This window comes from Podarcis vaucheri (assembly GCF_965113315.1).
Source record: "Podarcis vaucheri genome assembly, chromosome: 2".
NCBI lineage: Eukaryota > Metazoa > Chordata > Lepidosauria > Squamata > Lacertidae > Podarcis > Podarcis vaucheri.
The window spans coordinates 36,155,306-36,178,858 of record NC_138760.1 but is presented as its reverse complement, the minus strand read 5'-3'; the positions used below and the strand labels follow the sequence as shown (position 1 = coordinate 36,178,858).

Here is a 23,553-nt window from a genome sequence, read left to right as displayed (position 1 = left end):
GGCATATGTGGAAGTCAAATGCATCCTGTGAACAATATTAGCAAAGTCAAAAGCACCAGCAACATAAATAATTTTGTTTTCCTATTCCTTCTCTACAGAGTTGATCCAGAAATTACAGAAGAAGATAGCAAAGCATGGAGTCAAGTTGGCTATTCCAGGGCTAGAGAATATAAAGACGTCTGCACAGACGGAACCTGAGCAGCAGGGCCTCCTGCACATCCTTGCTGAGATCTGTCGCCTGGAGCTGAACGGAAACCTCTACTCAGAGCTGGAACAGGTTGTGACTCGAGAGAAGCTGCATCTTCAAGAAGACCCCCTCCTCAATGGCTTGCTGGATTTTGCTGAGCTGAAGACCTGTGTGGACGTGGCCCTGGAGAACATCTCCAGCCGCAAGATGAAGATAGTCGAGGTGAGCTGGGGTGCAGCTCTGCAGAGAAGCAACACTTTTCTCCGTGAGTGTGCTTTCTCCATGTGTTAATGACACACAGTGCTTTTCATTAATGGCTCCTCTTTTTGTTTACAGGCCCTGGCAGGAGACGGGCACTTATACTCGCGCGTCACAAGTATCTTGAACACTCAACCCATGCTTCAACTGGACTACACTGCCACTGACAGAGCCCTAGAAATATTGGCATCCAATGAGAGCCGTTTGCAAGAACTTGGTGTTTCTACTCAGCAGTGGGACCCTGCAAGCCCTCCTTCTGGAAATCTGGCAAATGCTGATCTCCTCGTGTGCAACTGCGCATTGAACCCTTTCAGGAATCCAGCAGAGGTGCTCTCCAACATGGCGGCCACAGTGAAGGATGGTGGTTTTGTCTTATTGCACACTCTTCTGAAGGGAGAAACTCTGGGAGAAATTGTCAGCTTCCTCACATCTCCCGAGCTGAAGGAGAAACCTGGTCTCTTGACTCAGGTAAATTTATAAGCCCTTGTTATTTCTCTTCAATTGGCTGTAGATCATGCTTTGCTCAGAGCAATGAATTTGGAGTGGTGTTTCGTTTTTCATTTTCCTTTTAAACTATTCATTAAAAAAAACCTCCAGAAATAATCCGTAGTTTTAGGCAGATTTAGACTCTCCTCTGTTGTTTAGATTATTGGTTCCTATTCTTAGGGTTTGAAAAGGCATACTAATTGTATGGTGTGAACTGGTATCAAGTATTTTGTTTTGGGGAAGGGGGCATTTTTATGATTAGAAAAGAAAATGAATCAGTACAGTGGTACCTCAGGTTACATACGCTTGAGGTTACATACGCTTCAGGTTACACACTCCGCTAACCCAGAAATAGTGCTTCAGGTTAAGAACTTTGTTTCAGGATAAGAACAGAAATCGTGTAGCGGCGGCAGTAGGAGGCCCCATTAGCTAAAGTGGTGTTTCAGGTTAAGCACAGTTTCAGGTTAAGAACGGACCTGCAGAACAAATTAAGTACTTAACCTGAGGTACCACTGTAGAGAACTCTTGCCTTGGAAAAACAGTAAATTATTTTGTTGTTCTACTTAGGGACAATCACAATGTATTTACAATAACTAAGACTGCAATCCAAACTCCAAATCCAGCGGTTGATATTGCAGAGGACTGTCTCTCTGCTCAGCCCAAAAGAATTCCACCTACCTATCCCCTCAGAGATGCCAGGGTCACTCCTCTCAACCATAGAGTGGTGATTTCCAAAATCTTTGTTTTGTGAAGCCAGCAATTGAGACAACCGTTTGTTCAAGAATCATTTGCTTGGTCCCATCTTATACATTTAAAATTTATTGTCTTGGCAGGTAGAATGGGAGGACTTACTTAGCAAGGCTGGTCTGAATTTGGTAGCTGTAAAAAGATCTTCCTTTGGCGCATCCATCTTTTTATGCCGTCGGCCAGTTCCTGCCAAGGAGCCTGTTTTCCTGCCGGTGGATGAGACTCACTACAAATGGGTGGAACCTTTGAAGGTAATAGTTTTCGATATGGGAAATAGCTGCTTTCCATTCTTGTTCCGAGGCCTTTCATCTACTTCTCAATGAAGTTATTGGTTTTTTAAAAAGTGCACTCTCTCAGTTTGAGTGAAAGAGAGAGCTGCTTTTTTTCGTTCTGGAAATCCTTCTTTTCTGTGTTAACTAATCAGCTTGCCTGGGATCTCTCCTGCAGGAAATGCTAGCAGAACCTTCTGAACATCCTGTGTGGCTAACGGCTACCAGCTGTGGTACTTCAGGAATTGTTGGCATGGTGAATTGCCTGCGCCAAGAGCCCGGGGGCAACAGGATCAGGTACCAAAATTCAGCATCCAGTGACAGCATTCAATTTCTGTCGCTACTTATGAACATCTGATAGAAATGTACGTGAACTTACACTTCGATTAAGTGTGTGCTTTACTTCCTAGGTGCCTTTTTGTTTCCAACCTGGACTCTTCTTCTCCTAAACCCTCCACCACCCCTTCTACCAAGCAGATGCAAACGATTCTGCAGAATGACTTAGTGATGAATGTTTATCGTGATGGGAAGTGGGGCTCTTTCAGACATCTCCAGCTAAAACAAGGTGATTCTTATTGTCAGCGAGCTTGTAGCAATACAGTGGTACCTCAGATTACATACGCTTCAGGTTACATACACTTCAGGTTACAGACTCTGCTAACCCAGAAATAGTACCTCGGGTTAAGTATTTTGCTTCAGGATGAGAACAGAAATTGTGCTCCGGCGGCGCGGCAGCAGCAGGAGGCCCCATTAGCTAAAGTGGTGCTTCTGGTTAAGAACAGTTTCAGGTTAAGTACAGACCTCTGGAACAAATTAAATACTTAACTTGAGGTACCACTGTATTTATTTCCCCAACACCATAGGTAGCCAACACGATGCCTTCCAGATGTTGTTGGACTGCAACTTCCATCAGCCTGAGCCAAAGCGGCTGATGGCCAGGAATGATGGGAGCTGCAGTCTTCCAGTCTGCAGATCACCATGCTTGCTACTCCTGCCATAAGGTCTGGAAAACAAAAAGTAAGAAGACACTCCTTGGCCCAGTCTCTTTCCTCAATAATTGTTCTTTTGGGACATGATCATCCTGACTCTGTGAAATAACACATGCCCTCTTGAACATTTGGCATCTGTTCAGCAAATGGTATGAGTTCTTTTCCAACTGTGATTACAGCACATGGCCGATGACACGAGACGCTATTGTTAAAACATCTGCACTGACTGCCCATCTACTACCAAACCAGGTTCAAGGTCCTTGTATTAATTTACAAAGCCCTGAACAATTTAGGCTGGGAGTACCTTGGGGACTGCGTAAATCCTTATATGCCAGCTTAGTCACTGAGATCATCTGTAGGAGTGTAATTAGTTGTCTCCTGCATATTTGACACCAACACAAAGTAGAGCTTTTAGTGTCATAGGTTCAGTTCTGTTGAAAGCTCTGCCAGCAGAGATTCAGCGGGGACCTTCTTTTTCAACCTTCAAATGTCTGCTGAAAACTTTTCTATACCACCAGGCTTGTGCCGGCAATTAAAAATACGCCTTTCCATAATGGTTAGTGGGTCGTCTCTGATATTAAATGTTTGTGTGTTTGTCTTATATGTAGATATTGTAAGCTGCTTTGATATTTTTCATGATATAGTGGTATATAAAGATTATTACAAATTAACAAGCAAACACACTTTTATTTGTAACAATGGAAGAATGCTGACTGCTCTGTCTCCTGTTCTGCCACAGCTCAACCTCAAGAGCTGACTGAATATGCATTTGTGAATGTATTGACACGTGGAGATCTTTCCTCGCTCCGTTGGATCGCTTCTCCGCTTCGCCACTTCCACACAACCAATCCCAATGTCCAGCTCTGCAAAGTCTATTATGCATCTCTCAATTTCCGCGACATTATGTTGGCTACAGGAAAACTCTCCCCAGATGCCATTCCAGGTGAGCTGGGAGGGATTTTTCTTTCAAGAGAGACCTCGCGATATTTTGACATTGTGAGTGACACACGGTCTGTAAGCCATTCTGGGGGCTTCATGCAAGTGTGTTATCAAAAAATAAGGGGCACCATGTCTAAAACCAGGCATAAATACACGGGGGAGGGCTCAGAGTTCCGCGGTCATGATTTGCATGCAGAAAGTCTGGGGTTCAATCCCCCAGCTTCTTCGCCCAGTTAAAGAATCTCAAGTAGCGGTTGTTAGGAAAAATCTTCTGCCTAAGACAAAGAGCATTCCCAGTTATACTCAGTACAGGGCTAAATGCTCCGATGGCCTGACTTAAAGCAGAGTCACATGGCAAACATCTCCTGATACTGATTTCCCTGTGCACATTGAACTCCTGTGCCCTAAGCCAAATGGCCTTTCCTCACTTCAATTGTGTTTTTGTCATTCATAGCACTGGATTAACTCTTGCCTCACTTAGTATAATTAATTTAATGTAACACCTAAGGAAAGCTCCTTGAGCAATATATATATATATATATATATATATATATATATATATATATATATATGCGCAGAGCTTATTTATATTAGCAAGTTCTTATTCTTGCTTTTTGAGGGACGTGGGTGGCACTGTGGGTTAAACCACAGAGCCTAGGACTTGCCGATCGGAAGGTCGGCGGTTCAAATCCTCGTGACGGGGTGAACTCCCGTTGCTCGGTCCCAGCTCCTGCCAACCTAGCAGTTCGAAAGCATGTCAAAATGCAAGTAGATAAATACCGCTCCAGCGGGAAGGTAAACGGTGTTTCCGTGCGCTGCTCTGGTTCGCCAGAAGCAGCTTAGTCATGCTGGCCAAATGACCCGGAAGCTGTACGCTGGCTCCCTTGGCCAATAAAGCGAGATGAGCACCACAACCCCAGAATCGACCATGACTGGACCTAATGGTCAGGGGTCCCTTTACCTATTCTTGCTTTTGAGAGTAAATCAAGAAATGTAACATCATTGGTTACTGATTTGGAGAAGGAAGGGGCAAAGATGTTAAAAGCATCTGGTTGCTGCCACGTTCCAAACTTTTAGACATCAGACGTTACCTTTTCCCACGCGTTACACTTTATTGGAGTAGCTTCATGGGATCATTCCATTCTTTTTCAGGAAACTGGACATTGCAGCAATGCATGTTGGGAATGGAATTCTCAGGACTTGACCCTGCAGGGAAAAAAGTGATGGGATTGCTACCAGCTAAAGGACTGGCTACAGTGGTCGACTCTGACAAGAGGTTTCTGTGGGAGGTTCCACAAAACTGGTAGGCTACTTTACATTTTCTTTCTTGTGGGGGCTAGGTTACATACACTCTGTCTGATCTGAAGACCTTTTAAAAGCAAATTGGGATTTGGTGTAAATAATGCCTTGTTGGCAACAGAACTATCTTGTGGCGGTTGGGTTTTTTCCAGTAGTATAACTGTTTTGAATTCATTGGCTAATACTCTATGACAGAGATGCTGTTGGACTCCAACTCCCATTAGTCTCAGCCAGCATAACCCAGTGGTCAAGGATGATGCAAAATATAGTGCAGCTTCCCCATTTATTCCCTAGGATCTTGCGTGTTCACCATCCCTCTTCCCTCTGTAAAAAAGAGTTGCGAGAGATGATAACTGGCTCAGAAAATATCTGTTGATACCTGAGAAAGGCCTCTTTCCTTTTCTTCAGGACTCTAGAAGAGGCAGCCTCTGTTCCTGTGGTATACGCTACTGCTTACTATTCCTTGGTGGTTCGGGGCGGCATGAAGAAGGGCGAGACTGTGCTCATTCATTCTGGCTCAGGTGGTGTGGGCCAAGCAGCCATTGCTATTGCCCTCAGCATGGGCTGCCGTGTCTTTACTACTGTGGGTAAGTAGAGACACTCTTTTTCTAGTCACCCTATTGTCCTTGTTTTGTGCCCTTACTGATCATTCTGACACTCAATTGGAACAAGGCATTCATGTTCGGAGGTAGTTTATTTTTTATTTTTTGAAGCAGTATTTTAAGAGTGTATGCATCACAAGTATGCCTATGTTTTATTCCACAGAGATAAACATGGAGGGAGTGATTAAGAAAAAATTTCCTGGTTATTTCATTCTTTTTTGTGGGGGGCAGTGAATTCTTGAATCTCTTCAGGAAGCATTAAACAATCAGCTCTATTCCTCTTTAGTGTTGGCCTCTACAGAAGAAAGTTGCCTGCAAGGGACTGGAGCTTACTAAAACAAAATGCTTATTGTCTGATTTCAGGCTCTAAAGAGAAACGTGAATATCTCCAAAAAAGATTCCCACAACTTGATGCGAATAGCTTTGCCAGCTCTAGAAATACCTCATTCGAGCAACATGTCCTGAAAACTACCAATGGTAGAGGTAATAAAGCCTTTTCCAGGGCTTAAGATTTAATTAGAAGTTGTGTGTGTGTCCATAAATGTGGATTGCTTAGTAGGAAGACAGGGCAGCATGAATCCTGTGCAGTGCTGGAATGTTATATTGTTCCTATTTGCAGGTGTCGACTTGGTATTGAACTCCTTATCAGAAGAGAAGCTTCAGGCCAGTCTGCGTTGCCTTGCTCAACATGGACGCTTCTTGGAAATAGGCAAATATGACCTGTCCAACAACACACCGCTTGGTAAGATTTCACTCAGATTTTTATTTTTATTTTGTGAGTATGGTCATTCAGAGAAACAAAACCACGCTACCCTTCAGTGGCCCCCAAACCACTTCCTGAGCTAGCTTTCTCCCTAAACATCTTGTTGCTAGCATCATAATAACATGATGCTTGTCTCTAATACATTTTGCAAGGAATCTGTGTGAGTGGTGTTTCTGTGGAACTGGTCTCTCTTAAGCCTTGCTCATGTAATTCAGGAGTTATTACTCTCAAAAATAGCAGTTTCGTTTCAGAGGCTTCTGTTTCTGCCTGTGCCACTGGTATGTGAATTGCTTTTAATATTCAAAGGGAATTTGCTGGTTGTGAAGACCATAATAGAGTGTAAAGCCCGTAAACCTGTGTTGCTCCCCGTAGGAATGGCCCTTTTCTTGAAGAACGTGGCTTTCCATGGGATCCTTTTAGATGCCATTTTTGAGGAGGGAAACCAAGACTGGGAAATAGTGTCCGACTTGCTGACGAAGGGCATAAGAGACGGTGTGGTGAAACCTCTACGGACCACTGCCTTCAACAGAGAAGAGGTAGAAGCTGCCTTCAGATACATGGCACAAGGAAAACACATTGGAAAAGTTGTGATCAAGGTATGGTTGGTAGATCTAAAGACTGCGTTTGTGACCCAAGTGTGTGCAAACTGTGCTGATCAGCTATGAGTGGTGATAGTAAGGCCTAGGAGTGAGAGAGGGAAATTCACTGAGAAGTGGCGTTAACACTATTTATTATTATTTTTTATTAAATTTGTATACCACCCTATATTCACAGGTCTCAGGGTGGTTACAACATAAAATTAAAATATAAAGAGACAAAATACATAACAACAACCCAGTAATACACACACCCTCCTCCCCAGCATATTTTAAAAAGGGCATTGTATGTTAATCAGTCAAAGGCCTGGTTAAAGAGGGAATGTTTTTGCCTGGCGCCTAAAGGTGTTTAATGAAGGCTTTTTTTCACGGGTTTTTAAACAACTAGTATTTTTTATGTGCTACATTTAAACCCCACTTTTCCACTTTTTCTGGAGGCAGCTAATAATTTTTGAAAATCCACAGCAATAACCAAACAAGATAACAAAAGATTGAGTTAAAACTCCAGAGAGAAATAAGATTTTAAAAAAGACATGTAAATGAAATTTAAAATGCAGATTAAAACACAGAGCAGTTGAAAACAAATTGGCTCAGAAGGCCAAAGGCCTGTTTAAATGAAGAATCTTTTTCCTGCCAGTGGAAGGCCATTAACTAGTGAGCTGGTTGATCCTTACTACCAGGGCACCTCAAAAGTGTGGATTAAGTTTATTCTGATTTAGCTGGAGCTGCATCTGTTGGCGCCTTTACTGACGATATATGGGAATCAGTATAGGACCCACTGTGGGGAATGTGTGAGCAGTTCTAACCCCAACACTTTGAAGAGGGATTGTTTGTTGTTCTCACTGAAACACAGTGCTTTTTTTTCTAAAGAAAATGTTTAGGGTTATTCCCATTTTCCTACTCATATTGAAATACTGGCCCTCAATGAGGCTAAACATAGATTCACAAAATGTTTAGGGGTATGCATACCCCTGCGTCCTCTCAGTTAAAAAAAACAACACTGCTGAAACTTAACAAGATGTGGGGAGGGGACAGAAATCTGAGGATGTCCCTGCTTTTCACTAGACAGAGCTATTCAGCCCTTGCCTTTTCCCACCTTCTGCTTGGCCCAAAGGGGATTGCATGACTAGCTAAACCCAGGGGTCAGCAAACTTTTTCAGCAGGGGGCCAGTCCACTGTCCCTCAGACCTTGTGGGGGGCCGGACTATATTTTGAAAAAAATGTGAACGAATTCCTATGCGCCACAAATAACCCAGACATGCATTTTAAATAAAAGGACACATTCTACTCATATAAAAACACGCTGATTCCTGGACCATCCATGGGCCAGATTTAGAAGGCGATTGGGCCGGATCCGGCCCCCAGGCCTTAGTTTGCCTACCCATGAGCTAAAGCATTTAGCACCTGCTTCCACTTTATTTATCATTTGCTTTTTGCATGGGATACCCTTTGCCAGCAGAGCATAAACCAAGGCTATAAAAACAAAGAGCATGCTTCAGTTTTTCTGTAGATTATTGTTTTTCATGAACTGTCTGCGCTATCATTTGCAGGTCCACGAAGAAGAGAAATCTTCCACAAAGGAAGCTAAGCAAACCCAGCTCTCTGCCATATCCAGGACTTCTTGCCCACCAAATAAGACGTACATTATCACAGGAGGCCTTGGGGGATTTGGGCTGGAGTTGGCTCAGTGGCTGATTGAAAGAGGAGCAAAGAAGCTTGTGCTAACATCTCGTTCCGGCATCCGAACTGGTGAGTTGATAATGAAAAGCATTTGAAAAGAAAGATTTGAGTTTGCGAGCAGTAGTCAAGAAATTGGGTCAGTTCATGATGTTGAAGAACAATGGTTGCAGGCTTTTTTTTATTAAAAAGGTGGGGAAATTATGTGGGGCGAGGTTGGGGAGAGAACCTGAAATGGAGTTGTGAAGCATCTAGGTTTAGCATAAGAAATTCACAATATATATAGGAGCAAAGGCACTTGATCATCTTTAAACAAAAGACAACGATTAGTCCCATTATTAAGAAAGAAGGGGAAAATACTGACCAGAAAGTGAAGCAATGCGAGACTTCTGAGAAGAATAATTGCAATGAGAAGTATATCCAGTGCCCTGTGATTCTCATTTCTAGATTTTCACGATTTGCAGGTTATCAGGCTAAGCGTGTCCAAGAATGGAAACAGTTGGGGGTCCAAGTTCTCGTGTCAACCAGTGATGTCGGGACTCTTGAAGGGGCACAACACTTAATACAAGAAGCTTCTCAGCTTGGACCAGTTGGGGGCATCTTCAACTTGGCTATGGTGAGTGGCTCAAGATCAACATGGCTGTGATAGCTTCTTATCTGCTGTTTGCTTTGGCTGGGCCACGTTAACAGGCAACAATTCTGATTAGCTTTCTTCTGCAGTGTGTTCCGGAAAGATCTAGACTCTAGAACAACCTTCCTGGTGGTCTAAAGATATCATTGTACTCCAGCTCCCATTAAGCCCAGCCAGCATAGCCTGTGGTTAGGGCTGTTATAGTCTAAAACACCAGGTTGGGGAAGGCTGGTCATGAAGACAGAAAACTATCGCTCTATTGCTCCACGTTTGTTGTCATTTAGTCAAAAGAGGAAAGTCATACTGAGGTGCTAGGGTTATGCTTATGATATAGGAGAAGCAGCAGCCACCAAATGGAATCTTACCCTTCATTTTGTAGTCAGCAGAAAAACTTGATGGGCAGGGGTGAGGTTTCCTAGTAAATTCGAGGGGGGGCATGTTCTATTAGTTGTTAATGTTGTACATGTGTAAAAGAAGCAATGCATGAGAACTTATCTGACCCTCATCAGGAAGAATCACTAATTTATATTTCAAAAATATCTTAGCTAGATTTCTTAGGACCAAACTAGACTTGACTTTAAATGTATGCTTGTATTTTTTTAAAAAAAATATAAAGAGCACACACTGGAGGGCAAATGTTGTGTGAGAGTTTAACCATACCATCCCTAGCTTCAGAACTACCGATTATCATTCCCCTCCTTCTGCAACGGCTACCATTTGCGTTTTTAGACATGCAATTTAAATTTACAACAGTACATCCAGGTTGGCCCTTTGTCCAGAATTTGCTATTCTGTTTCCATATTTGTTTTGAAAAGGAAAGTGTGATTTGTATCTTGACTTGACTGAGTGGGGGACAAATGTGACAAACACTAATTCCTGGTTTCCTATAGGTCTTGAAAGATGCTATGCTGGAAAATCAGACACCAGAACTTTTCCAGGAAGTCAACAAACCCAAATATTCAGGGACACTTAACCTGGACCAGTAAGTATCATGTGAAGACTGAATATGAATAACTGTTCTACTTGATGATACTTAAGATGAGGGAGAGAGGAGTCTTCATGAAAATGAGTAACAAATCATCTTCCCTGTGATGTTTCCCCCCCTAGAGTAACCCGTCACAAGTGCCCAGAGCTGGACCATTTTGTCGTTTTCTCTTCGGTAAGCTGTGGAAGAGGAAATGCCGGGCAGAGCAATTATGGTTTTGCCAACTCCACCATGGAGCGCATCTGTGAACAGAGACGGCATGATGGGCTTCCAGGTAACAGCACAGTCCCTCCAGCCCCGAGGAATTTCTTTTTGAAAGTAAAAGGCAAAAAACGATTTTCACAGAACTAGGCATATGCCACCTGATGCCTTTTGTGCACCACCAAGTCTGTTTCTGTCTGCTTGCTCTATTTTGTTTTGTCATATGCTCTATAAACACCACCATGCGTTCTGTCTTCTTTTCCAGCCCTGGCAGTACAGTGGGGCGCTATTGGTGACGTGGGGGTCGTCTTGGAGACAATGGGCACCAATGATACTGTGGTTGGAGGGACTCTGCCACAGAGGCTCAGCTCATGCTTGGAAGTTCTGGATCACTTCCTCAACCAGCCTCAGCCTGTCATGTCCAGTTTCGTCCTGGCAGAAAAAGTGTTGGCAAAAAGTGACGGGGCCAGCCAGAAAGACCTCGTGGATGCTGTTGCTCACATTCTCGGTAAATATCACTCTGGATATGGGCGGCAATTCTGTGATGTTGTCTTCATTGAAAATCTCCAGTGGTTAGCATAAAACAGCTATCCTGGTGTGAAATGAATTAACAGCATGAGCTAGCTATGGTGCTTGTAATGAATCTGCCCAGGAAATTTGCTACACTGTGTAGCTGTCAGGATTTTTACAGTATTTTATTATAGTTCATGGTAGGGCTGCCATATGTCCGTGTTTTCCCTGACATACCCTGGATTTGTCTATCGGAAATTACAGGAAATCACGAAAATGTCCAAGAAAACACGGATGTGTGGCAACCCATGTAGGAACTATCAATTTTTTGGGGATAAATTCAACAACTTTGCCAAAAAAGCTGAACGGCTTTTGTGTCCGAATTTCCACTTTCTGGAATATGGCAACTCTAGGTTCACGGCCACAGTTTTATAATGGTGGCCCCATACACCCTTTGTGTAGATATGCAGGAATTGTGTGTGTGAGAGAGAGAGGGAGAGGGGGGGCACACCAAAACAGCAGAAGCATCAGTTAAGGCCTTTTCTTCCCCTCAGAGCTGCTGAAATAGTTGCAAGAGTACGAACCATTTTGAAATCTGATTAACATGCAGATTAAAAGTTGCCCTCTTTACAACTCCTGTGGTTTATTTATATCCACTGTTTCTCACACAATCCATTGCTGTTACTTCAGGATTGTATTGTGCTACTTGCACTGCATCATCTCTCCTGGCCTGATTATTGCCTGCTATGCTTTTTCATACTAGAAGACAATCAGCCCTATTGTTCCCTGGGGATGATTTCACAGAACTGGGTTGCTCTTGAAAAGTTGTGCCATGCCTAGTCTTTCGTAGGGGGAAAACAGTGTGTTGCAAGTGGATGCAAGGAAGATTAGGTGTGGGAGGAAAAATGGCCAGAGATTTGCACAGGAGTGGGTTTTAAAGGTGTGGACCTGTCACCTCCCTCATTTTTGAAACTTGGAAGAGAGAGAGAACATAACAGAGAACAAAGTGGGACAAGGCACAGACTTGGGAGAGCACAAGTGAGACAATTATAGAGTGGGGACCAGAATATGGAAATGCTTAGCAGGAACTTAAATGTGAAAAAAGGGACGCGAGTGGCGCTGTGGGTTAAACCACAGAGCCTAGGACTTGCCGATCAGAAGGTCGGCGGTTCAAATCCCCGCAACGGGGTGAGCTCCCATTGCTCGGTCCCTGCTCCTACCAACCTAGCAGTTCAAAAGCACGTCAAAGTGCAAGTAGATAAATAGGTACCACTCCAGCGGGAAGGTAAATGGTGTTTCCGTGCGCTGCTCTGGTTCGCCAGAAGCGGCTTAGTCATGCTGGCCACATGACCCAGAAGCTGCACGCTGGCTCCCTCAGCCAATAAAGCGAGATGAGCGCCGCAACTCCAGAGTTGGCCATGACAGGACCTAATGGTCAGGGGTCCCTTTACCTTTACCTTTACATGTGAAAAAAAAGGAATAGTTTCCAGTTCAATTTTCAGTGTTAAGGCTGTCAATGCCACTGTTTATGTGACCTCATCCATGTGCAAGCGGGTGGCCTCAACAGGCTTGGGGAACCCCAAGGTTTGCAGAAGTACAAAAAATATTTGCAGGGGAGGAGGGCTTCTAACTTGTCACCTAATGAGGACAAAGTGGCCAAGGGATACCGACTGATTGTAGGAGAGGAATTGTGGAAAACAGGGAGGTGGGCTGGAACAAAGCGCCTGCTCCACCCAGCAGTATTCTGTTGCTGGTCACATTTGTAAGAGCAATCATATCACCTGCAAATTCAGCATATTCAAGCATGTTAAACTGCCACTCTTCCTTAGTGGGCACCCTACTCGAGCTCCACCTTTGTGCCAATAAGATTCTAGCCACAGTGGTGGCATATAATAATAAATTCTCTTTTTTGGGGAGCGTGAGGACTTCTGTTGTTACCATTCCCAAGAGGCTTTTTGGGGAATTTTCTTTTTTAATTCATTGTAAATTACTTCCCAGAATTCCCAGATCACTTTACAGGACCACCACATGTGGAGAAAAGGTCCCTCTACATTTCCAACATTTTCCTTTTTCCCTTTTTCTTTATTTCTTTAATTGTCCATTAAGAACTGTTAGAAATAGAATGTTTATTTTTCTTCCATAGTGGTAATTTTTCTTCAGTGACAATGTTTGTTTTTTGGCCATAAAAAATGTTACTTGACAAAACCTTTAAAAAGCAAACAAATAAAACCGGACAACTAAATATCTTAGCACAGTTAAAAAATAGCAACAACTTTCCCCCCAAAATAGTTGTTCTCTCATTTCTCCTTCTTCCACACCCCTTATATAAAGGACATTATTGCACCTTATCAGAACTACCTTTTTTCCTTTTTAAACATTTTTGCTAGTTTGGCAAGTCTTAAGTACCTTCTGTGGGTCATTTTCGTCATATTTTCTTTTAATGCTTAACATGCCGTAAAATTCATATTTACCGTCCATAAATTCTCCCATAGTTCATAATTAATATTATGACCCACATCCTGGGCCCACTAAATCATACTTGATTTCACAAATTCCTCTTTTGTTTACCACTTTAGCAGCAGTTTGTACATTTTTGATAATACTTTTACTTTTGTATCTGATAAATCCTTAAATAGGGATTTTTGTTCTGCAAATCCGATTTTTTAACAACCTTACACAAGACAGTGGGTTATTATGGGGAAGCATTTACAACCCTCCTGTTTCCCCCCACTTTCTCTTCCACTATGCTCCAATCCTCTCTTTGAAATAAAGACCTCCACCCAGTGGCAGAGAAAGTGGGGGGTGTCATCACTGGGGGGGGGGTGTCAAAATCCCCCCTGGGTGGATCGCCGCTGCACTGATAGGGACAGGGTGCGTCGCAAGGCCTCAGCAGCGGACAGGCCGTCCCTATGGGCGCCACTTGCCCCGCCGTTTGCCCCACCCCTGGGCGCACCACCCCAGGTGCCCGTGAGGTTTCCTCCACCGCTGCCTCCTCCCCCCGCTTCTCTTGTCCAAAGTCTTATATCTTTTTGGTTCCAGCTGACTAACTATTCAGAATACTGCCCACTTCTTCCTACCCTCTTCCAACACTGGCTGCGTTTGCACGTAATGCTAAACGAAATTCAGACAAACCGCCATTAACCTTAACCGTGCTTTCATGAAAAGGTGCTGAGTCATTTAAATGTTGGGAGATGAAATCAGCCAGCTTCAAAATGTTATATATGAAAGTGGCTGATTTTCAACAAACCGTAGTTAATATTAACTGCAGTTTCAAGTTCAGATCTATTGCTAACTATAGTTAATCTAAAACAAAAGTAGAACTTCCAGCCTTGTAGTCATGCCAAGAGAGGGTGGTTTAAACTTTGCAATTAAAGAATATTCTGCTCACCAAAGTGGCCAGCAGACTTCAAACACTGATTTCTAAACCACTGGAACATAAGATTTCAAGATAATGCTCAGCCATTTGTATATTTCACTTACATAAATACTGGCTATATAGTGTGGGAGTGTTATACAACAAATACAGATTCTCTCCCTCTGCTTTGACCTAATGTTATTGTTCACTTTTTCATATTATACAGTGGTGCCTCGCAAGACGAAAAGAATCCGTTCTGTGATTCTCTTCGTCTAGTGGTTTTTTTGTCTTGCGAAGCAAGCCCATTGACGGATTAGCGCTATTAGCGGCTTTTAGCGGCTTATCTGCTTAGAAAAAGGGGGGGAAACCCGCAGGAACTCGCAAGACATTTTCGTCTTCCGAAGCAAGCCCATAGGAGATTCGTTTTGCGAAGCACCTCCAAAACGGAAAACTCTTTCGTCTAGCGAGTTTTCCGTCTTGTGAGGCATTCGTCTTGCGGGGCACCACTGTATTCTAAATAATTTGTATATAACAAATTATGTAGTGTGAATTATTCTTTTTACCACAGGCGTATTGAATATAGCCTTTAATGTATGTTGATTGTTTCTAATTTAGAAAAACACAGGTCGAATGTTCTGATGATCATTTGTTTATTCTTATCATCATTTGATGATCTCATTCTAAAATTGCTAGTTTGCTCACTTTCCCTCTTTCAACACCATCATTATCATTCCTTCCTAACACACCAGTAATGTGGACATATATTTGAGCTCTTGCTTTCTCTTGCATTGCACAAATCATTTCCCAACATTTAAATGACTCAGAACCTTCTGGATCTGCTTATTTTCTTCTTAGATAACGTAGTAAAGGCCTCATTACATCCTACTTTAATTTCCCAAAATATTCTTCTTCCATATCTGCAATACAACCATTTATTCCCTGTAGTGAATGCAAAATATACTCCCAGTGGCGTAGCGTGGGTTGTCAGCACCCGGGGCAAGGCAAGTAATTTGCGCCCCCTAACCCGTGGATTTGCGCCCCCTAACCTGTGGATTTGCGCCCCCTAACCCTAACCCCCAGATGTTGCGCCCGGTGCGGCCGGCCCCCCCTGCACCCCCCACGCTACGCCACTGTATACTCCTTATAGTTTTCTAGTTTTATACTGCTGCTTAAATAACTTGTGTATCCAACATCAGGCATACTCAGTGTAGTACCATTAAAATTAATGGATGTGACTTAGGTCCACTATTTTCAGTGACTCTGAGTAGAAATGTTGGCTACCTTTTGCCACCAGTTTTAAAAGGCAAGCATTTAAAAACCAGCATCTGTCCCTTCCTCCTTTGGTGACATCCTGCTCCTCTGTCTATGCCAGGCATGGCCAAACCTGGCCCTCGAAATGTTTTGGAACTACAATTCCCATCATCCCTGACCATTGGTCATGTTAGCTAGGGATCATGGGAGTTGTAGTCCCAAAACATCTGGAGGGCCAAGTTTGGCCATGCCTGGTCTATGCCCATGCAGTCACATACTTAGCCACAGGAACTCGACTCATACACAAGGCAAGAGTGCCCTGTGAATACTTCAGGATGAATTCAGCAGACATTTATTCATTTAGCTCCCGTAACATTCGTCCATGTTCCCCGTCATTTATATTTCAGCCTCCTTGGGGCAAAGAGCATCTACCAGTTTGTAAAGCTACCATTGCTTTAAAGTTTAAACAAATATATCAGATAAAACATTGAGGAAGAGTTTGGGAACTTAGCTGAAGGTGTTGATCTAATTATTATACAGTTTGAAATAGTGCATCAAATGTGGTTAATGAAAGGGAGGAAAATCATATAAAACTGAATGCCATGAGAACACAGTACGGTATCTGAATGGAAAAATACATGGCCCTCTCTTTGCTGACCTGTTATAGGATCTTAAAGACTTATTTATTCCAGTCAGCATTTTGTTAATTTTAGGTTACTGTTTTATCTGCTACTACTATCTTGTTTACTATTTTAATGATTAATGTACTGAAAATTTGGTTTTTCTTTTCTTTTTTACTGCTCGCTTATTTACTTATGTATTTTAAAGTGTAGCAATCATCTTGGTGAGGGGTTTTATGCTAGAGTGGTGAGGGTTTTTACGCTAGAGTGGGCTAAAAACCATAGCTGTCAACTTTTTCCTTTTCTTGCAAGGAATCCTATTCAGAATAAGGGAATTTCCCTTTTTTAAAAAAAGGGAAACGTTGACAGCTATGCTAAAAACCCATTTAAATAAATACATAGCAATGTTGTGTCAGCGAGGAAAAGAGATCTGTGAAGAAATTATTGACAGTTTGGAGGGGCTTGAGCAGCAGTAAAAAAAATAAATACTTGTATTTCTTTCTCATAGGTGTCCGTGACGTAAGCAGCCTAAATGCTGACACCTCCCTGGCTGATCTGGGCCTGGATTCTTTGATGGGTGTAGAAGTTCGGCAAACCCTGGAGAGGGACTATGACATTGTCATGTCAATGAGAGATGTCAGGTTGCTTACCATTAACAAACTACGAGAATTTTCTTCAAAACCAGGGACCACAGACAGTAAGTATGTCTGGTGGGTTATAATCTGTCCTACTTTGGGTTTGTGACACTTAAGGAAGGGGTGATGTAGGTAGGAGCTCCCTACCTACCCAGAGAAAGGGTTTTCTAGTTTCCAGGGCCAGCCTTGACATGACATGGGTGAGCCACGATTCAGAGCTCCCAAAGCAGCTAAATGGGACTGCCACTTGAATTGGGCCTAAGGAGTCTTTCACCATTTCCTCTTATGCTGTTTGCCCAATCAATACCCACCCAAAAACTGCTATTAGCTACCTGGGAGCAGGGAAGATAGATGCAATAACACCAGTGTGGTGTAGCGGTTAAGAGCGGTAGTCTCGTAATCTGGGGAACCGGGTTCGCTTCCCCGCTCCTGCACATGCAGCTGCTGGGTGACCTTAGGCCAGTCACACTTCTCTGAAGTCTCTCAGCCCCACTCACCTCACAGAGTGTTTGTTGTGGGGGAGGAAGGGAAAGGAGAATGTTCGCCACTTTGAGACTCCTTCAGGTAGTGATAAAGTGGGATATCAAATCCAAACTCTTCTTCTCTTCTTCTTTATTTTATTGCAGAAGCAACAGAGAATGAGTACTTTTTTCATTTTCTATGTAGTCAACATATAGTCTAGAACTATTGTGTATTGTTTTCTCTGAGGATAACTTTTTTTTGGTTTAATTCCAAAAAATAAAAGCTCATTGCACAATTGATTCTGCATTTGAAATCAGATATAAGCAGTCCTGGTAATGGGGGGTTTACCCACACCTGCCCAATGATATTCTGGGTATGCCAAGTGATACTAGTCCCAAAACCAACTTTCAATCTGCTCTTATATTATCTTATGAGACTGAATGTGGCATTAACTGGTTCATAATCTGTTTCTGTAACTTGCTTTTTTTTTTTAAGCATCATCCCATGAGACAAAAGGCAGTCAAGCAGAGCAACCCAGATTGGACTTTAACAACCTGCTGGTTAATCCAGATGGACCAACTGTCTTGCAACTGAATGAGGTGAAAAGCACAGAGCCGCCTCTCTTCTTCATTCACCCTATTGAGGGATCTCTCTCAGTTTTCAACAACCTTGCCTCTAAACTACGTATACAAGCCTATGGACTTCAGTGCACAAAAGGTAGTTCTGTGATGCTTATTGATTGTCTAATCCAGAGGTCATCCTTGTCAATGTACCTGGGATCAATTTACATCTTTCACAAACATTCCAATTTGCTGAATACAAGCATATTTTGTCCATGTGTGTGTCTACATGGGGAAGTCTCCATGCCATAAGAGAGGTATATGGTGATAATTTACCACTGGAATAAGGACTCCTTTGGGACAAAACACTTATTCCTTTAATTTGGGGAGGGGAGCACCAAGTCAAAATGGTATATTTTAAAGCGGTCCTTCCCCAGCTTGGTGTCCTCCATATGGTTTTAACCACAACTCCCATTAGAGCCAGCCAGCAGGACAAATGGTTAGGGATGATGGGATTTGTAGTCCAAAATATCTGGAAGGTGCCAGGTTGACGAAGTCTGCTTTAAAACATAGAAAGGGTTCCAGAAAGAGTGGAGGCTGAAATTAGCCATGATGGTTGATTATGAGTCTGTTCCTCAATCATGTAGGCAGAATCCAGATGTTTTCATTGCATTTAGCATGTAGTAAATTACAGAATTAAGATTTCTGCAACTATATAGAGTAGGTTTTCCCCCTAAACCTTGAGGTTAACTTTCACTTGAAAAAAATGCATGCAAATACAAGCACAAGTATATATATTATAAGGCTCGTAATAGAAAAAATGTTACAAAAAGTAAGCATTTGCTGCCAGAGGCTCAGAGGTTCAGTCCAGACTAAACATCTCTGCTGTTCATGACAAAAATTATCCATATTCTAAAAAAGTAACAATTTTGAAACGGTAGAAACTTGTCTAATTTATTTCAGTTCCACAGTCTGGAATTTTGGCTCTTTACAGCAACGTTCTAAAGATTGTGACCGTGATCATCCATAGCCTGATTCTTCTCCTCATTTTACCTCTTCTCACTACTAGCTGCTCCTGTGGACAGTATACAGAGCCTGGCATCCTATTACATTGACTGCATTAAAAAAGTGCAGCCGGAAGGCCCCTATCGGATTTCTGGATATTCCTTTGGTGCCTGTGTTGCTTTTGAAATGTGTCGTCAGCTGGAAGCTCAGCAGAATCCCTCCCATTTACCCAACAGCCTGTTCCTGCTTGATGGTTCTCACTCCTATGTAGCAGCACATACTCAGGTAAGAGACCAATCCAGCTACAAGAGCCACTTGGAAAAGATTACACTTCCATGTAGGAATAGCACACAACCATGTATTTTATTGCATGTGCACATATGTGAATTGCCTCCCATTTCCTGCTGAATCAATTTCTGCAAGGCAAGCTGGAGACCAAACTGAGATCCCACTGGATATTAGTGGGAGAAAGAGGGAGCTCCACACTGGTGTCGCTCAGCAAGCAGAGGCTGGTGGAAGCAGGCAGGGCTGGGAAGATCCAACCCTCCTCCTCCGAGCCTGGCACAAAGGGGTTTGGGCTTGTGCCTTTGCTAAAATTCAGTTCTTTGTCTAAGATTAACATGAATTTTCTGGTGCTCCGTTCTCTCCCGCCAGAGCTACAGAGCCAAGCTAACTCCAGGAAACGAGGCTGAAGCAGAAACCGAAGCATTGTGTGCCTTTGTTCAGCAGTTCACTGGCATGGAATACAATAAGGTAATGCTCTTTGGCACCGTTCACAGCTGGGGTTGGGGGAGCACATTTTGCTCACAACAGTTCCACTCTAGAAACTGCACCTTGTGGTAAAGCTTTCCTGTTTGTACCCTTTGCAGTTGCTGGAGATTCTTCTACCCCTACCAGATCTGGAAGCTCGTATAAACGCGTCTGTTGATCTGATAACTCAAAATCACAGAGACCTCAGCCACGAGGCCCTTGCCTTTGCTGCTGCTTCCTTTTACAAGAAACTGAAGGCAGGAGACAAGTATGTGCCTCAGAGCAAGTATCATGGCAATGTGATGCTACTGAAAGCAAAGACCCACAATGAGTACGGAGAAGGTCTTGGAGGAGACTACAAGCTCTCAGAGGTTAGTAACATTAACAGAAGAAACTGGAAGGTTTTTTGTGGATTTTCACCCACCACAGCCCTTAAAGTAACATAGGTTGCAGTCCATCATCTAGTTATGTGTGCTTTTAAGTCCCATTGAAATCAACAAAACTAGCTTGCTTGATGGTTTGTAGCCATCTTCTAAACATCTTTGCCCCTCACTGAAAACTGAAGTGCTCCAAAAGTCGAAGCTTAACAGCACATGATGTAGAGCTCAAATGCTTGATGCAACTCCTTATCTTTACTTTCTGCAAGTATTTTTCTGGCCTATGAAGCAGCAGCAGCAGCTGAATATTTAGTTTGCGAGGTTATGGAATGATTAACCTAAAAGAAAAAGGTCTTAGGCCTTGCTTGACATGTCTTTGGCTGTGATTGATTTAAAGAAGATGAAGAAAATGTGGAAAGTAGTGAAAAGAAGAAAAGGGTCATTAGGAGTTCCTTCTCATTCTCCTGAATGGAAAGGCAGAAGGTGTATGAAAGTAAAAAAGTGTGTGTGTGTGATGTTCTCTTTTATATCTTTGTGCCCTGTGCAGGTCTGTGACGGGAAAGTGTTTGTCCACATTGTTGAAGGGGACCATCGCACGATCCTGGAAGGAGATGGTGTCGAGTCAATTACTGGGATCATCCATAGCTCGTTGGCAGAACCTCGGGACAGTGTTCGAGAAGGCTAGATACTTGAGAAACTTTACTGTCATTGCTAGAGAGAATTCAAAGCTAACCCTTAGGACAACCCCAAGGAACTCTTCCTGTAATCCATCATGTCATCTGCTCCGCAGCCAAGTCTAGGATGTCCAAATGGCCAGAGTCCCCCCTCCCCTCTCTCTCCAGTGCAGTGACATTATTTTTGCACTGTTGCAAGGACCTGTATCGAGGGCAACATTTTACACCATTTGCAGTACACACACAAAAAAAGAATTAGCAGACTGTGTGTGTGTATTTTGTGCTTTGTATTGTATTGTATTGTATTGTTGTCTAGAAGTATTCCAAAGGATGAGTGAAACTGACCAAGCCTAGGGAGTAAGGAGGGAAGCTGCAACTGATTTTGGAGGCGCATTTGTCTGTGAAGGAATCAGTTCTGTAGCAGTATCAGTAAGTTAATTCCATTGAGGCTTTTTTGTAACTATTATTTCTAATCTGAAATATTCTAGGTATTTATTTTATTGTTACTTTATTAGAGGCTCACTGTTTTAATTTGTGATTGGCTAAATGATAAGGACAAAATATTTGATTGTGGAGTATTTCTTCCCCCTGCGGCTGTTTGGTTGCCTCGTTTTTACAAAATTAAAACCAAAATTCATCTTTAGAACAATGTGGTCATTTGGAATGGAAGATAGATTCCTATGATAAGCACCACCTTTCTCCACAGAGAGCTGAAGCTGCTTCTGCTATGTTGCTGGTCCCATATTCAGTCTCTGATGGAAGGGAATCCAAGCTTGGAGCATGTATAGCGTCTTTTCCTTAGCAGAGGTTGGGGGCAACTTTAAGATAATTCCTGCATTCATCTGGAAAATGCATGGATCAGATGTATACAACTTTCTGCACCCAGTGTGGTAATTTCCCCCAAATACTTTCAATCTAGCTTCTTAATTCCCCCCGCCCCATTTGCTGCTTCAAGGGTTGCTCAGACTTCATATGAGTTCTTGTTGACAAGAACCTGATTTAACCCTCCCACAGCTGAACCATCTCCCCGTCTCATCCATCCAAAAAAAGAAGTCTGTAGTAGTTATGAATATTTGCCTAAAACCCCTTTGGAAAAACAAAAACTGGAAGCAGTAAGCCTTTTCTTGCCTCATCTATGTTGGATATGCTTGTAGAAGAATCGGAACATCTTTGCTGCAACAATGATACAGAGGAGACACATGGAGCAGTCAGTATCCAGCAGGATTGTTGTGCCTCCCCAAACTGCTTTAGAATCCAGGTTCTCTGCTGGGTTATTTTAATTAGTGCTGGGGCATAGAGATTGCACACAAGTTCCATACCTGCTGGGAGCTGGTTGGCTAGGTGATCCTCTGTGGACAGGCAGCTTAGTGGCTGGTTTTAGTTTTTAATTTTAAGGAAAAATTCCTTGGAAATCTGAAATGTAAAATGAATACGTTTTCAGATCAGACCTGTTCTGTTTTGTGTGTGTGTGTGTTTTCATTTTCATTTTTACATTCCTTTGGTGAAAAAGCTCTGGAGCCCCCTTTCTTTTGTGGCTCTCCTGGAATTAAAGGTGACTTAAACTCTGCCATGGCTTTCCTTGACTCTTATTTCTATACTCTGTGCTTATTAATGTTTACTTGCATTTTCTATTCCTTTCTGGAAGCAGGGGTCGGGGTGGGGAGAGATACGCCCCCAGTTTCTTCAGGTACTATAGCTTGGTGGCTGCAAAAACCTTATCCAAGTTCATTGGGCAGTGGCTTCCTCTTGCTTTGATGCCTCATGCATGTATAATCAAATAACCATGCTACATGACTAGAAATCATGTAGTCTCAAATGTTCCTCTTAGTTCTTTCTTCTTTTGTGGTTTTAGAAGCTCATCAACTTAACTGCCTTCATTTCCCCATCAGTGGAACAGGGCTAACCACCATGCCAGCTGCTTTGAGAACTGCTGTTAAAAGTGCTAGTATTTACAGGAAAAATTCATCCAGGGGACACATTTGAGTAGGTTTACAGTGCAATCCTATACATTTCTATTCAGAAGTAAGTCCCACTGAGTTTAACAGGGCTTCTTCCAAAATGTTTTTTGGGATTGCAGTCTTAATAAGTCAGCATACCTGAAGTGAAGGGGGTACGAGGGCTGTTTAAACCAACTTACTTGCAGGAGCTAATCTGTGTGCCATAGGCAGGTGATCTGTAATAAACCTAAAAACTAGAGTGGAATCTTTCCAGTAGCGAGGCTAGTTCTGAATTGTTTTTACTCTGAAATCCGAAAATGTGGAATTCTCTTAGGCTGCTCTCAAAATCTTTAGGCATTACATATAAAATTACCACTGTAATCCTTTATATGTGTATGCTGAAGTAAGCTCCATTAAGTTCAATGGAGATTTACTCTCAGGTAACTTTTTCTAGAACTGTGGCCTAAACAGCACATTTGAGCATCAAGCATTGTTTGCACTGTTCATGTTAATTCAGGGTTTCCCCAACCTTGGATCTCCAGCAGTTTTTGGACTATAATCCCCATCCCTGACCACTGGTCCTGCTAGCTAGGGATGACAAGAGTTTTAGTCCAACAATGGCTGGAGAGCTAATTTGCCCTCAATCCCAAATTTGGCAAGGGAGCTCCTACCCATGTAAGCACTGCTCTAACCTTCAAAAGAAAGGAATGAACACACATTAGGTGTGGTACTTGCCATTTTGACACCACCCCCGAGTCTAAGATGTCTCTCTTCTAAAGAGAAATGTC

At 42.7% G+C, this 23,553-nt stretch overlaps 1 protein-coding gene across 1 annotated transcript in view; it reads left to right on the top strand.

Annotated features, from left to right (window-relative positions):
• The window catches only part of FASN (fatty acid synthase), a 58,056-nt gene extending 35,661 nt beyond the window's left edge, over positions 1–22,395 (top strand). The window contains exons 22-43 of the mRNA XM_082211003.1: positions 99–409; positions 524–913; positions 1,765–1,929; positions 2,126–2,244; positions 2,358–2,512; positions 3,676–3,879; positions 5,028–5,178; positions 5,583–5,761; positions 6,140–6,259; positions 6,396–6,518; positions 6,912–7,135; positions 8,686–8,884; positions 9,277–9,428; positions 10,334–10,425; positions 10,551–10,702; positions 10,895–11,137; positions 16,874–17,062; positions 17,958–18,179; positions 19,092–19,312; positions 19,682–19,780; positions 19,897–20,148; positions 20,702–22,395. Of these exons, the coding sequence (XP_082067129.1) occupies positions 99–409; positions 524–913; positions 1,765–1,929; positions 2,126–2,244; positions 2,358–2,512; positions 3,676–3,879; positions 5,028–5,178; positions 5,583–5,761; positions 6,140–6,259; positions 6,396–6,518; positions 6,912–7,135; positions 8,686–8,884; positions 9,277–9,428; positions 10,334–10,425; positions 10,551–10,702; positions 10,895–11,137; positions 16,874–17,062; positions 17,958–18,179; positions 19,092–19,312; positions 19,682–19,780; positions 19,897–20,148; positions 20,702–20,839 (4,100 nt within the window). The 3' untranslated portion in view covers positions 20,840–22,395. The remainder of the gene's footprint in view (positions 1–98; positions 410–523; positions 914–1,764; positions 1,930–2,125; positions 2,245–2,357; positions 2,513–3,675; positions 3,880–5,027; positions 5,179–5,582; positions 5,762–6,139; positions 6,260–6,395; positions 6,519–6,911; positions 7,136–8,685; positions 8,885–9,276; positions 9,429–10,333; positions 10,426–10,550; positions 10,703–10,894; positions 11,138–16,873; positions 17,063–17,957; positions 18,180–19,091; positions 19,313–19,681; positions 19,781–19,896; positions 20,149–20,701) is intronic.
• Positions 22,396–23,553: the final 1,158 nt, after the last annotated feature.